Genomic DNA, 14189 nt, shown 5'->3' with positions numbered 1-14189 from the left:
CTGAGTTTTATGAATTGAGCAGAAGTAGGTTGACCCATTTTCAGAGCAGATAAAACACATTTATTCTCCATTATTCATTGAAGGTCATAACAGGCCAACTTTTTTTTTTTTGCAGAACTTCCTGTTCTCTTCAGGCTCGATCATATCATTTGCTTGCTTTAATTATATTTTTCTAGCTTAAATGGTCAAACATCAATTGTCATCACATGAATGTGTTTGAAAGAACATGGGTCACATGAGAAAAAGGTAACACCTGCCACAGGTCAACAACCTCTGCTGTGACAGTTTGACTATTTTCAGTTGGTGTCACCACATTTTGTCATGATGACACACAAACACAGATTTGTGAGCTGAAAACAACACCAGCTGTTGCAATATTGTTGCAGCTGGTGAATACAGAGGAAATCTTCCCAAGGACACCAAAAGTTTGGTAAAATCAAACGGGGAACCGCAATGAAGCGTGTTACACTGAGCCACCACCAGATGGTGGTCAAATTGAATAACTTTAACAGCAACAGACTATCATGGTATTTCTCAGCACTGATCCCTCACTCATTCAGCTTTTAAAAAAGTCTGTGACTACGTCTTTATGTCGCTGATTAATATGCTTGTGGTTTTTGTTGTTTCCAATCTTTCTTTCCAATCTAAGGCCATACTTACATGAAAAAAATAGACTCAACTGCCAAATTATTTTGTAAAGTCAGATACAGAAGCTGGAATTAATGAAACATTTCTTATTAGTGCTTCAAAGGGATATTCTCTTTTTTAAATTATTATTATATTACAGATTACACACACAGAGGCTGAAAATGAAGCCACATGCACAAGCAGAATCTATACATATGAATTAGTGGAGAGAAGTCAGAGCAGGGGGGCTGCCCATGGACAGGTGGGTGGGTTCAGTGTCTAGTTCAAGGGCATCTTGGCAGTGGCCAGGAGCATGAACTGATGACCTAAACTCCAGCTTTCAATTCACAGTCAGTGTTTGACCCATGCAGAGGTTGAACTGTCAACCCTACAGTTCCCAAGCCAAGTTGCCACGGACTGAGCTACTGCTGCCACATAATACAGTCAAATACAACAGCTGCTCAATAAATCATACCTTTATGAAGACTATAATGTTGAGTGTTTGTTTTAGAGAGGAATTAATTAAATTTTAAGATTACTTAAAGATAAAGGTAAATGAATATTGGACTTCCTCATATGCAGACCCCAGAAAGTTTGAATTGGCAGTCACATCTCCTGTACATTAGTGATCAACACCAGAGCCCCATAGGGCTGTGTGCTGACCCCCCTCCTGTTCAGACTGTACACCCATGACTGCGCTCCCAGACATGGGGAGAACTCTATTGTGATGTATGCAGACAACCATCACCGGCCGTATTATAAAACAGTGAAAGTTTAAACTTGGAGGAAATCAACAATCTTATAGAGTGGTGCACAGAGAACCTCTGTGAAGTGAGATGTCTGCACAGAGCCTGAAGAATACTGAAAAACAGCACCCACCCCAGACAGTCTGTTCACCCTGCTGCCATCTGGGAAATGATACAGAAGTATCTGCTGCTGAACCACCAGGCAACAGAGCAGCTTCTTTCCCCAGCCTGTGAGACCCCTAAACCCCTTCTTCAATAAATTTCAATTTAATTTTTAAACTAATAAATTATCTTGTACCTTGTATTTTAAGACTGTGCTTTGCGGTTATGTTAAATTGTACAGCATATATTAAAAAATGTCATGCCATTTGGTCCATTCAGTTTATATAAATGAGGATATTTCTATTTATTCATAAAAATACGTTTGCCTTATATTTTCTAATGCCCATAGACTGTATCAACATATATTATTATGCTCACACACTGGATTTTATCAACGCGTCTCTGCTGTAACTCTCACTTTGACCGCCCGGTGGCGGTAATACACCATAAACATTGAATATCGACCACATCCTGAAATGTCACGAAGAAGACCAACACCCAGGTTCAGCTGGGGCTGAGTTACAACTCGGCTGAGTGTTTCGGTCACTGGGGGTAAACAAGGTAGGCAAACAAGACATATCACTCCTCCGTTTGTCACGGACATCTTTATAAACCTAGATCGGTTTAATTTTGCTAGCTAAGAATGCTAACCAACAACTTTTTCAGCCTGAGATAACTGACATTAGTGGCAGAAAGCCCTCCGAGGCTAACGTTAGCTTAGCCGGCTGTTAAATGCTCCTAACCAGGTTTTTTTCACGTCATACTTGCTGTTTGCTCAATATCTGTCTGTACGGGCTTATTACAGCGTTATAATAGTGTTATACAGTGTCGTGTTTTTCTGGACAGATGTGTCTCAGAGTAACGTTACTCACCGCACTGACACTAGTAATTATCTGTCAAATATTATTGTAACGTTTTATGTTACGTCGAAAGCGGATACGTTAAAACTCTCAAGGTATTTAAGTCATTCATCTATAAAAATGAGGCCTTAAGTAGCACTAAAATGTCTTAAATCAATCTGTAAAATGTGTTAAAAAAGCTAAGACATGTAGGGTGTTATCAGCCATTTAAAAGGTAGAATTAATTAGTCTAAAACAAGGGATTAATTGGTTTTAGATTTACTTAAATTATTGTTTCAAAGGTGATAAAAATTGTGATACATATGGAGTAGGATTTCATTTTCTGTATTTTTTTCTGCGCTCTGAAAATAATCAAAGTAATTAATAGTGTTAATATTACACTGTTATTGTTATCATAACAGGAAACTGGCCAGCTATTTCCCCTTTCTGTTGGTAAACCAAATAGATACTTTTATGATACTGTAATATGTTCATTGTCTCCATTGTGAAAAGGGCTTTTGTTTGTGTTTTTCACTATTTGACATATTTTACTGGATAAAAAAAGTAATCTTTTGTGTTAAAATTGATAAATGAAATTGTCCCTCAATTTTGGTTATAGAATATTGGTCTTCAGGTTCATTCCAAGTGACATTAAAAACGTCTCAAATCTACCTGACCTTAAGGTGCAGAAACCCTGTTTAAAATCTCAAAATAAAGGTAATATCTATCTACAATTTACTTAATGCCTCTCGCATTAAGGTCACACATATCAGGATATAAGAAGAAGTTTTATTGATTTATTTATGTATTATTTTAGTAGATCGACTGACTTTTTAAATTGACCAAAAAGGTCATCCTTTATGTTACATTAACTATTTTGGGTAAAATTGTCCCTAATACTGAGTAATTTACTGTAACGCAGTTCATGTTTTTTTTTTCAATTGTGGTCAGTGTAAAATTAATCTTAAATTTAATTGCAGGTGGCATCAAAAACATCTGTGAAAGTCTTAAATCTAACTTGCCTGAACCTTGAATTACAAATTACGTTTGCAATATCTCTAGTATTGGGATCGTGTTAACCTCGTGTGTCTCTCTCCCCTCAGGTTCATCTCTGAGCTGTCGGTCAGCAAGGAAACATCTTGCAGCTGCAGATTAACATCAGACCTCACAATAACAACAAAGTTGTGCTCCGATGTTGTCAGAAACTCACTAGAAAACTGAAAGGGGTTTGTAGTTCTCACCCTCGAAGGGTTGTCCACATCTTTTTTTATTTTTTGCACTGGAGACAAATGGTTTTGAGTCATGGATCAAGGTGTTGTGGACAGTCCTGTCACCCTTGTCATCAGGGCACCCAACCAGAAGTACAATGACCAGACCATCAACTGTTGCCAGAACTGGACTGTGGAGAAACTCAAAGCTCACCTGTCTGATGTGTACCCGAGCAAACCAGTAAGTATCTGTGCTCCAGTCCACTTAAACTGTTCCCATTTACAAAATACCTATGTGTTAAACATAAAAAACAAGAAACAAGAACAAATCTCCCAAATCAAAGAACCGGAGTGCTAAAATTCGGATTTGTGATGTCAATTAACAGCACAATATTTTGGATTTTTTTGCAAAAACAATATTCATGATGATGAAGATATGCTCCAAATGTAGCCATTTTTTAAACTAAGCTTAAGAATGACCTCTTTTCCGCAGCTTTTTTTGTTGTACTATTTTTAAATGTGTCTGTATTATTATTATCAATCCTGCCTGTCCTGTTAATTTTCTTTATTTATTCTTTGAGTTTATTTTATTATTATTGTCCTATCTTTAAACTGAAACCACTTTGAAAAACATTTGTGTATAATAAAGTGCTATACAAGTAAACTTTCCTTGCCATATGACAAAGTACTGAAAAATATTGTGTAATTAATGTCAAGAACGTCTGTTTTATCATCAAAATAAGAGTTATAGTTGAAAATTTTAGCATTAATGACAGTTTGCCTTTAAATTTTCTGTGAGGGGTCAGTAGCAATTTTGCTTTACGCTATCCCTTTTGTTACCTTGCGTAACGATATGTCATTATATCGCAAGTTGGAATATTTCCATAATTAAGAAATGAATTTTTCTTATCATATTAAAATGTATATTATTATTATTATCCTGAATGATAAGGTATGGCACACCTCTTGTCACAGGGTATTAAGTCACACACTAAGAGCTCTACAGTATTCACAAACATTTTCTGTTTCACAGCTGACAACACTATTATAGAATGAAGCTCATTTGGGTTTAAAAAACAAACAAAAAAAAAAACATCCTACGGGTCCACATAATCAGTCTCTCATTCGTTGTCTGTGGAGCAGTCTCAGACTTTATACCTCTGGTTTCAAGCTTTGAGAGAGTAGCTTATGTTCTTAAAAAATAATTGAACTTTCCAATGCTGTGAAAATAACACTGGAATTAGGTGGCGACCCCCTTTAAAGCTGCAGAGATGAGAACAATGCATTAATGCCAGTGCCTGTCTCTGTACTGATCTGGTCCATCCCAATTTCCTCTGTCACCTAAATCAGCACATTTTTGTTGAACCACAAGAAAGCATTATATCCTGCGTGTTGCGGATTTTGCTTGTGTTGCAATTTGCAGTTTTAAGGACATAAAACATTCCTTTTTTGCAGAACTTATGACTTATAAGTAACTTCTTTCTGGTTGCTCTATTTGCTATTATGCTCCTATTTTTATGACTTTTAAATATGCTTTTATTTTGGTTGTTTTTATCTGTTTTTTATGCCAATGCTTTTATCTTGTCACGCTTTAAGATTATCATTATTATTATTATTATTATTATTATTATTATGTCAAGAAAACTGCAATGAGATAGAAACTGGTGACATAAACATGTAATAAATGTCTCCAGCCTGACACAAACTGTTAACCCGTTACTTGGCATAAATAGTCACCTTTGCACCCGTGTGTAATGGTGTGTATAGTGTTAGAATTTAAAGCCAAGAAGTGCATGAAAGATTCAAACATTATTGCCTGTTTTTAAATGTCAAACTTACAACTCCACTCAGAACTAGTCAGTTTGAATTCCTCTACACTTCCTCTGTGATTCATATTACTGTTGAATCATCATAAAAGTGACACAGAACATTAACTTAAATCTACTCTCTGGAGTGAAAAAAGTAGAGTTTCCAGAGTCATAGTAGCAAAAAAGAGCCTTGGGGTCTGTAAGATTTGACGTCACAATAGAGGGAAGGCGTTCAGATTCCTGCTGTATTGTGCTGCTGCTAATCTGACTTTGCTCCATTTCACCATGCAGTCGCTGTTAACACAAAAAGGACAAACTGTTCCTTTTGTAACACGGTGGAGTAATCTCTGTAAGGCCCGCACTCTTGTTAGTGTGATTTAGCGGGCATTAACTGTGGCATATTCAACAAGGAGACATCATGAGCCCAGAATAAAAAAGTACTCCTCGTCATGTTGGCCCAGGGTTTGAAAATAGGCAATTCACATTCCTGAATGGTCGTACAGTGAATGTAGGCTTTCAGAGGACACACTCTGACCTTGTTGCACTATTAGGTTAATCCCCCGTTAAAACCCACTTATTCCAGTTGAGGTTACTATAATCTCATCCTCATTACTACCTCACACAAAGGTGCTCTGCCTTTTGATGTCCTGATCTACATTTTAAAGTCTGTTTTTTCTTGTCGACATTTGTTTAAAAAGGGCAAATATTATCAAATAAACTGAATTCTGTACATTTTTGCTTATAAACAATTATGTCCTTTAACCCTATTATCCTTATTTTTTTATTTTTAGAGCTCCAAAGACCAGAGGCTGGTGTATTCTGGGAAACTGCTATTGGATCATTTTACCTTAAAAGATGTGCTCAGAAAGGTAAGCTTACTCTGTGGTGGATTTCATACGGAGTGACTCTAGATTAAAAACTCAAAGGCTAACAAGAAGCATACAAGCTGCCTGATTCTCTGCTTTAACCGACTGCAAATACTGTGTACGTATGTGAACACCTCTGTCCAGCTCTCACATGGTCCCGTTTTCTTAGATAATGCCTACCGTACAACAGAAGACTTTGACAATACTTTAAAAACACGCATGAAAAGACAATTTAAATTTAAGTCACACACTATAAGATTATGCAAAAACTGGCGATCTCGCAGGGTCTCTGTTTGCAATTAGATTCCTTTAGTTTTCTTCAAAACGAGAAAAAGATTCACTCATGGTGTCTCAGGCTAAGTTGTATGACCACATTACACCAAATGATTGACATCAAGGAGGCGCACACGAACTCTGATAAAAACTCACGATTTTGTTCCGACATTGAAAATGTGTCTGTTGCAGTAAAAATGTTTAAAAGTCATTTTGTTTTAGGTCAGCATATGACAATGCTGCTAATAAAGCTTCCAACTTTGTAGCAACAATTTGGGGAGGAACATTTCCTGTTTTAACATGACGGTGTTCCTGTGCACAAAGTGAGATATATGAAAAAGTTTGCCCAGTTTGGTCTGGAGTCACTCGACAGGCCTGCACAAAGCCCTGACCTCAACTCTATCAAACACCTCTGAAATTGCAACACGGACTGTAAGCCAAGCCTTATCGCCCGTATGGGTGCAAATCTCTGCAGCCAGTTTCCAAAACCTTGTGGAAAGCCGTCCCAGGAGACTGGAGGCTGGTACAGCAGCATACTGGGAGCTGTGGCTACACTGATTGAGTTTTATGCATGAAGGTTTGAATATTTGTTTTGCTTTGAAGTGTTTTAGTTAGATTTATTAAATTCAGAACAAATTAAAACTGGCGTATGAACACTGTTGGGGTCCTATAAGAGCAGCTGTCTGCAATATTAAAATAAGCTGCAACCATGACATCCACTAAAGATACAATCAAGTGTGACGGTACCAAAATATGATCTTTTAGACTAGAGTGATGTAGTGTCTCAGGTTGCATGTTTGCATCTCAGGTTTCCTCTAATTTGGTATTTTATTTAGAAAATGAGTGTTATTATGCTTAACTGTGTCATATTTACTAATATTATACATTATCAATGTAACTTTTATTTTGTAACATAAGTTCTTGAAGCAAATGTTCAAAAAGTAGATAAAGGTTTTTTCTCAAGTGTTCTTAATGTGGTTCGACTGATATTGGTTTTTGACGGCCAATACAGATTATTAGTACTAGTACTAGTTATTAGTACTAGTAAAAAAACGATATTTGGAACCGCAGCTTTGGAATATAACATACTCCAACACAAAACTTTGTTTAAATGCCTTTAGTAAATGTTGAATCAAAACTTTAATCATATATAGCAAGTTCCCAGCATTTTTTTTATAAAGTCAAGTGAAAATTTAAATAAAAAAACACATGAATAAAAATATCTCCCTGAGGTTTTACAAAGCAAAAGCTGCATGCTTTCTTTGCATGTATTGCAGACTGCCTTCCCTGGTGTTGGTTGAGTTTAAAAATGCACACTTTTGCATTAACTCATTTGATTGGCGATTATTAAATAAAACGCAGATAAAGAAAATCGGCCAAATGCCAAATATCAGCTCCAATCATCGGCCAGGCTGATAATCTGTCGAGCTCTAGTTCTAAATTGCTTAAATGATGCACTGTAAGTTCAGAAGTTCATCCCTTTTCTCCTTTGAGCCTGCAATACTCTGTTTAATAACGAGCTGTATTTGCCTCTGCAGCAGGACGAGTACCATATGCTCCATCTGGTGTGCGCCTCCCGGACCCCTCCCAGCTCCCCGAAGCCCCCCCGCAGCCGCAGTAACAAGCCTCAGGAGAACTCGGCCAGTCCCACGGTGGGTCCGCCACACACTCCTCACACTTTCCTGTTCATTTCATCATCAGTACACTTCCTTTCATCATCCAGCTCACTGCCGTGATCTACTCCTCTCTGAGGATTTAAGAAACTTGCCTTTGTTTTAAGATGAAACATGAGCCTCAAATTTATTTTTCTGGTTACTTCAGAACTCTACTAGTCCTTCCACTGGTCCTCACAGCCAGTCGTCTGCAGGAGAGAGCAGTGATGGGCTCAGACAGCGAACTGGAGCCTTCCCCTACCACCAGATGTATCCACAGTTTATGCACAGGTAAGCTCTGAACTGCTGAAACTTTCATAACCACTGCAGGCCATGTTAGACGAGGACAGCCCTACTAAAAACAGAACAGTCTCAGAAAACCTGCGTTCATATGATAACATTGTGAAAACAACCTCAGGTCCACGGATCTGAAAAAACAGCCAAAAACGCTGTAGTATGCATGCCGGGCCAGTAGTTGGTGGTGTAACTTTGTAATGACAGACGGCAGAAAAACACCATATGCATGGCCAAGTGCGGCCGTGACGTAGAATTTGTAATATATCAAACTCTATAACACAAAACGCTGTTTAACTGCCTTTAGCAAATTCTAAACCAAAACTGAAACTTTCAACACTATATACAGCGAGTTCCCGGCAACTGTTTTTTTATGAGGTCAAGTGAAAATTTAAATAAAAAAATTACTAAATAAAAATTGCTCCCTGATGTTTTACAATTTAAAAGTTCCTCCTATGCTGACACTTTCTTTGCATTTTTTAAGTAATTAATTTTATCGGTGATCAGTCAAATAAAATGCCAATACAGATAATCGGCAAAATGCCAAATATCAGCCCCAATAATTGGCAATCGGAAATAATGAGTTGATTTGATGATACAAAGATTAAGCTGATTTGAAAATTTGTCTTTATGTTTTATGTGTGTGTGTGTGTGTGTGTGTGTGTGTGGCGAGTCAAATAATCAAAATATTTTTGTAATTTGCAGCTGGAATCAGTTCCCCCCACAGTCGACTCCTCCCACAAACACGCCCGCCTATTACAACCCCATGACGCTAATGTGGTGGCAGCAGCTGTACGCGCGGCAGTACTACATGCATTAGTAAGTCACTTCCTGTCTCTGAGTTTGTTTGTTTTCGAGCCTCATCGCAGGCAAAAGTGCTACAAACCAGCTGTGCTCTTCTGCTCTCCAGTCAGCTACTGGCTGCCTCCTCTCAGCACCTCAGGCCAGACCAGCCCTCCTCTCACTCTAACCCGCCTGACCCGCTGAACCAGCAGCCTCAGGCGGATCGCCGTGGCAACCCAGAAGTCCAGATGAACGCCCAGGGAGGGGAGATCCTGAACGAAGATGAGCTGAACCGGGATTGGCTGGACTGGGTGTACACTTTTTCACGTGCTGCGATCTTACTCAGTATAGTCTACTTCTACTCGTCATTCAGCCGGTTCGTCATGGTGATGATGGCCATGCTGGTGCTCTACCTGTGAGTGCTCCTGATCTGCGCTGCTGCGTTTTGATTTGCCATCTTTCTGTCTGACTGCAACCGCATCAAAACAGTCTGCAAACAACAAGTTACCGTAAAACCTCCATTAATAGTGCGGGCTATTATTTGCTTAAATCACTGACCTCACAGGCTTGTATTTGGGACAGGCGTCTAAAAAGGACGAGCTTTTATTTTCTTTCATACAAAAAACTGTTGCTTAGCGAAGATGGGAAGTACAAAAAAAGAAAGTAATGAGCAACAAAAGAAGAAAAGACCCAAGTACAAGAAAAAATACCTGAAACCCTCCCCCCAAAAAAACAAGAAAGTAATGTTAAAAAAAGAGCAAGAAATGGCCTGACTTTTTTTAATAAAAAAAATTGTAACATATTTGTAAAAAATAATTTTAGATATACAATAATAAATATGAAGACAGTTCAGCAGACATTTTTCCCTAGCTTTTTAAAAATATTCCTCTACATCTACTGATCTCTTTTTTGCGTCTCTCTCGTTCACTCTGCTGGTAACGCCGTCTTCTTTGGTGGCGGTTTCAGTAAAATTAACTGAATCACTGAATTGAGGAGAATCTTACCAGGCTAACATTGTGAGTAGCATGTCCATAATGACAAAAGTTAAAAAATATATACATATTTGTATGCAACTAACTAATGTAAATTCCAGCAGAGAGCCAATAACCTGGTTTTATACATCCAGAAAACATCTGTTTAAATGAACTCTGAAGTGTCATTTATTAGACCGGATTATGATATTTAATGTTGTCTGCAGGATGTGAACGGTTTGTGACGTCAGCTGGGTGTTTGTGTCTGCAGGCATCAGGCCGGCTGGTTTCCCTTCAACCTGGAGAACGAGCTCCAGCTTCCTGGAGACAGAGCCAATCAGGACGATATGGAGGGAGAGCTACAAAACCACGAGTTACAGGAAATGGTAGCTGCCTGTCGTTCATCTGAGCGTCACTGAGAACATAACCCAGGGCCGAGCAGATTTTTATCTCGAACAATAAATGCATCTGCTGTCTTTCAATAAAGCACCAGCTTCCAGATGTTCACACAGTGGTTCTCAATCTAGTACATTAAATGAAGGAAAAGCTCCCCATCTTTGTTACAAACACGACGTAGATGCTCTGTATATCTGAGTAAAAGCAACAAGTACGGTTTGAATATCACCCACTATTTTCATGATCGATTAGTCTTTAAAACAGTTTATCACGCAAAAACGCTAAACTCCTGCTGGTCTTAGTTTCTAAAGGAGAGGACTAAATCGTTTTAAATTTAATATCTGTTAGATTTAATAATTAAATTTGATATCTAGATTGCCCATCTGACAAAAAAAAGATTTAAAATGCCATCGTAGGTTGTGGTATTGGAATGTCAAGTGTTTTAAACAGTGATTGTGATAATTATAACAAGGCCAGACAAAAACGAAAACCCTACAATGACATTTTAAGAGGACGAAAGAGTACTAGAATATTTTACTCAAATATAAGTACTGTTACTTTAAAACAGTTTTACTTAAGTAAATGTGAAACTACCTGTGTAAAAATGTACTTAAAAGTAACAAAATAGGTCAGTTGGAGGAAACATCACTATGTTACATTTTTAAAATGGAAAGAAAATCACTTATGATACGATCCTACTGTTACAAAATAAACTGCATTTAAGGCAAATACCAGTAAAACGACACAAAACAACACGATCACTTGAGTCCAAACAAATAAATGCCAGTGTGTGAATATCTTTAAATATACGACCACCATACTCAGCGAAGCCTCACCAGCAATAACCTCAAAAGAGACACAATTCAGACAATTTAACAAAAATAAACAATATAAGAGACAAATAAAGCACCTCAGCTGGTGCAACAACAACAACAAGCAACCTGACACCACATGAATGAAAACACCAAAAGGACATTTTAGGCTTGAATAGGAAGTTACAGAATTTAGCACTTAATGTAAAAGTAAAAGTACCTGTGTAAAAATGTGTTTAAATAAAAGTAAAAATGTACTCTGAGAAAACATCACTGTTACATTTAAGGAAAGAATTTTTTTTTGATATTTAAAATACTATTGTTACCGCTTCAAAATTAAAAGCATTAAATGTCAGCGAATACACCCACGAACATGAACCAACGCAACCTCTCATGTCCAAACCAACAATAAATGCCAGTGTGTGCATTACTGATCATCATTAACCGCTGACCTCAGTGTAGCCTCACGAAAATTAACCAGGAGACAAAACTCAATTAACAACAAAAAAAACAAGATAGATGACAGACGAAAAGAGCTATGGACACCTCGGCAGGTGCAACAACAACAGGAATAATTAAGCCACGTAAATCAAAGAGCTCGGCATTTCGTACAGAATCAACAGCAGAATAAGACATCACCAAAGCAAACACAACGCACAGACGTGTAAACAATATAAACTCCACAGCAGCTGCAGCCAAAAACACACAAGCAAACACACTGTGCAGCATGCAACACACAGCGCTGTGTTGCAAGACAACAGATTAGTAGATGACAAGGAGTTGTTGTACTCACCTGTATGATGTATGACCTGTCTTTGAGCGCTGTGATGCCCCGAAATCTGCTCCAGGCTCAGCTTCTCTGCTTGTTCACTTTCAAAGCAAAATATAACCAGTCTGCTTGGCCTCTCTGTCCCAGTATAACCAGTCCACTCTCTGTCACAGTGCGCTTATCCAAGTTTTCAAACATTTTGAGCTGAATGAGGGTGAAAAAAAAAAAAAAAAAAACTGCAGAAAGGCTTTACACACCTCACTGACGTTAAATATTCCTCAGTGAATCCAGAACGATTGCATTGTTAGCGTTTTGCCAGAGCGTGCACGTGTTGCTGACACACTGTAGGTGTGTTTAAATTTCGTAGCACGAGAGTAAATGTTACAGGCCTTTTTCACTGAGGTGTAAATAATGAGAGTAAGGGTCCTTGTATCCTGCATGCTGAAGCACTGTCACAGCAGAGTCATCGTTAGTGTTATTAGTTACACCTGCACCTCTGCTACCATGACAACTTAAAGTGTCTCTACACAGTGTATATTACCTTCCACTGTCTATATATATATATGTATATATATATATGTATATATTAATTTGCACACTGGTCCAGAGAAGCATTATTTCACTCTGTGTTCTCACAGAAATGGATAAATGACAATTAATAAACTCTAACTTAATTTGACTTCAACCTTTTCTAGGAGGGCGTGATGGATGACGGCTCAGACGATGATGGGGAAAGCGGAGAGGAAGGAGCAGAGGATCCAAACAGCGCCCCCCACACGGGCTTCCTGTCCTCCACGTGGTCGTTCATCATCACCTTCTTCATGTCGCTGATCCCGGAGGGACCTCCAAATGCTGCTAACTGAACCACGAGCCGCCACAGTTCCTTTCTCCACAAGGGCACATTCTTTCTTTAAGAGGAGGACGAGCGTCCTTCCTGCTTCAGGAAACTGTTTCTGTTGCAGTACAGTGTTATAGTTTCCCAATAGTGTACTTTAGTACATATCTGAGACTTTGAGCCAAAACACAAATGACTGATTCAGCCTAAAAAAGAAATAAAATGTCAATTTTGTCTGCACAAAGACAAAAAAAAAATCAAATGACATGATATTAGTTTAACTGCTCTATACAAGGACTGCAAGTGATGCCTTGTAAACATAGTCAAAATAATAATAGTGTCTGCGTTATTGTTATTGTTGTTTCTGTAATCTATAAAATAGGAACAGCAGACACGTTTATAAAAAATTCTAACACTTTAACAACCTAAATCTCCTGTTTTATCTGTAAGAAGCTGCAATATCTGTCGAAATAGTTTTGTTTGAACTGTAATGATTTTTTTGTAATGGTGGTTGTAAACAAATAAGAAATTGTGTTTTAAAAGAGCCACTTTAGTCCAGAAGCTTAAATTCAGAGGATAATCCTGAGACGTGGAGCGCCTGTGATGACTTACACGAGTGATTCTGGCCTGAGAGTTTCGAAAGTGTGTGTGAACACGTCATGTGCTGAGCTGGAAGTCAGAGTGACGTCGGCGACAGAAGTGTGATTTTCACTCAAGTGAAACGATGTACCACAAATTCTCTGACAGCCTGAAAGAACTGAGTGAAGATGAGTATCAAACATGAACGTCAGCGTTTGGGTTTGAGTCACGTGGCATCGAGCGAACGAGAGACACTTTGAAACGTCCTGCTGTGATATGAAGCACTGCCACAATTCAGAGTTCATGTAGGACAAAACGTACACCTCCTGAGTGTGAACATGGCTGCTGCTGTTACCTTCAACATGTTGTGAATCAATAATATTCATGTTTATTAAACCTTCATTCATGGTAATGTAGCCGTGTGGTTTTAGATGTTTTCTACAGATTCTCATATGAAGAAAGAACATGTTGTCACAAATAAATGACTTTTGCTGACACCAAGTGATTAACAGATTTAATAAGACTTAATAATAATAATGATAATAATAATAATAATAATAAGAAACTTTCTAATTTGAGAGAAAAAAAAAGAAAAAAAATACCTTAAAAACAGAAGCAAAAAAGGAAAT

The 14189-nt window shown here is 38.0% G+C and overlaps 1 protein-coding gene across 2 annotated transcripts; it reads left to right on the top strand.

Annotated features, from left to right (window-relative positions):
- The first annotated feature begins 1966 nt into the window (after positions 1–1966).
- LOC121958247 (homocysteine-responsive endoplasmic reticulum-resident ubiquitin-like domain member 2 protein) lies at positions 1967–13972 on the top strand. Of its 2 annotated transcripts, none has more exons than XM_042507132.1 (9): positions 1967–2036; positions 3418–3763; positions 6122–6199; positions 8011–8121; positions 8291–8412; positions 9121–9234; positions 9326–9613; positions 10441–10555; positions 12842–13972. In XM_042507132.1, exons 2-9 carry the CDS (start codon positions 3617–3619, stop codon positions 13007–13009), a joined length of 1143 nt encoding a protein of 380 aa, XP_042363066.1. In that variant the 5' UTR covers positions 1967–2036; positions 3418–3616; the 3' UTR covers positions 13010–13972. The 2 variants fall into 2 exon arrangements, with proteins under 2 accessions (XP_042363066.1, XP_042363065.1); XM_042507131.1 differs by having other exon boundaries at positions 8008–8121.
- The last annotated feature ends 217 nt before the right edge of the window (positions 13973–14189 follow it).

Source organism: Plectropomus leopardus, chromosome 18 (genome assembly GCF_008729295.1).
Source record: "Plectropomus leopardus isolate mb chromosome 18, YSFRI_Pleo_2.0, whole genome shotgun sequence".
NCBI classification, from domain to species: Eukaryota; Metazoa; Chordata; class Actinopteri; order Perciformes; family Serranidae; genus Plectropomus; species Plectropomus leopardus.
Note: the sequence above shows the minus strand (reverse complement) of the source record. Positions and strands in the feature narration are given on the sequence as shown.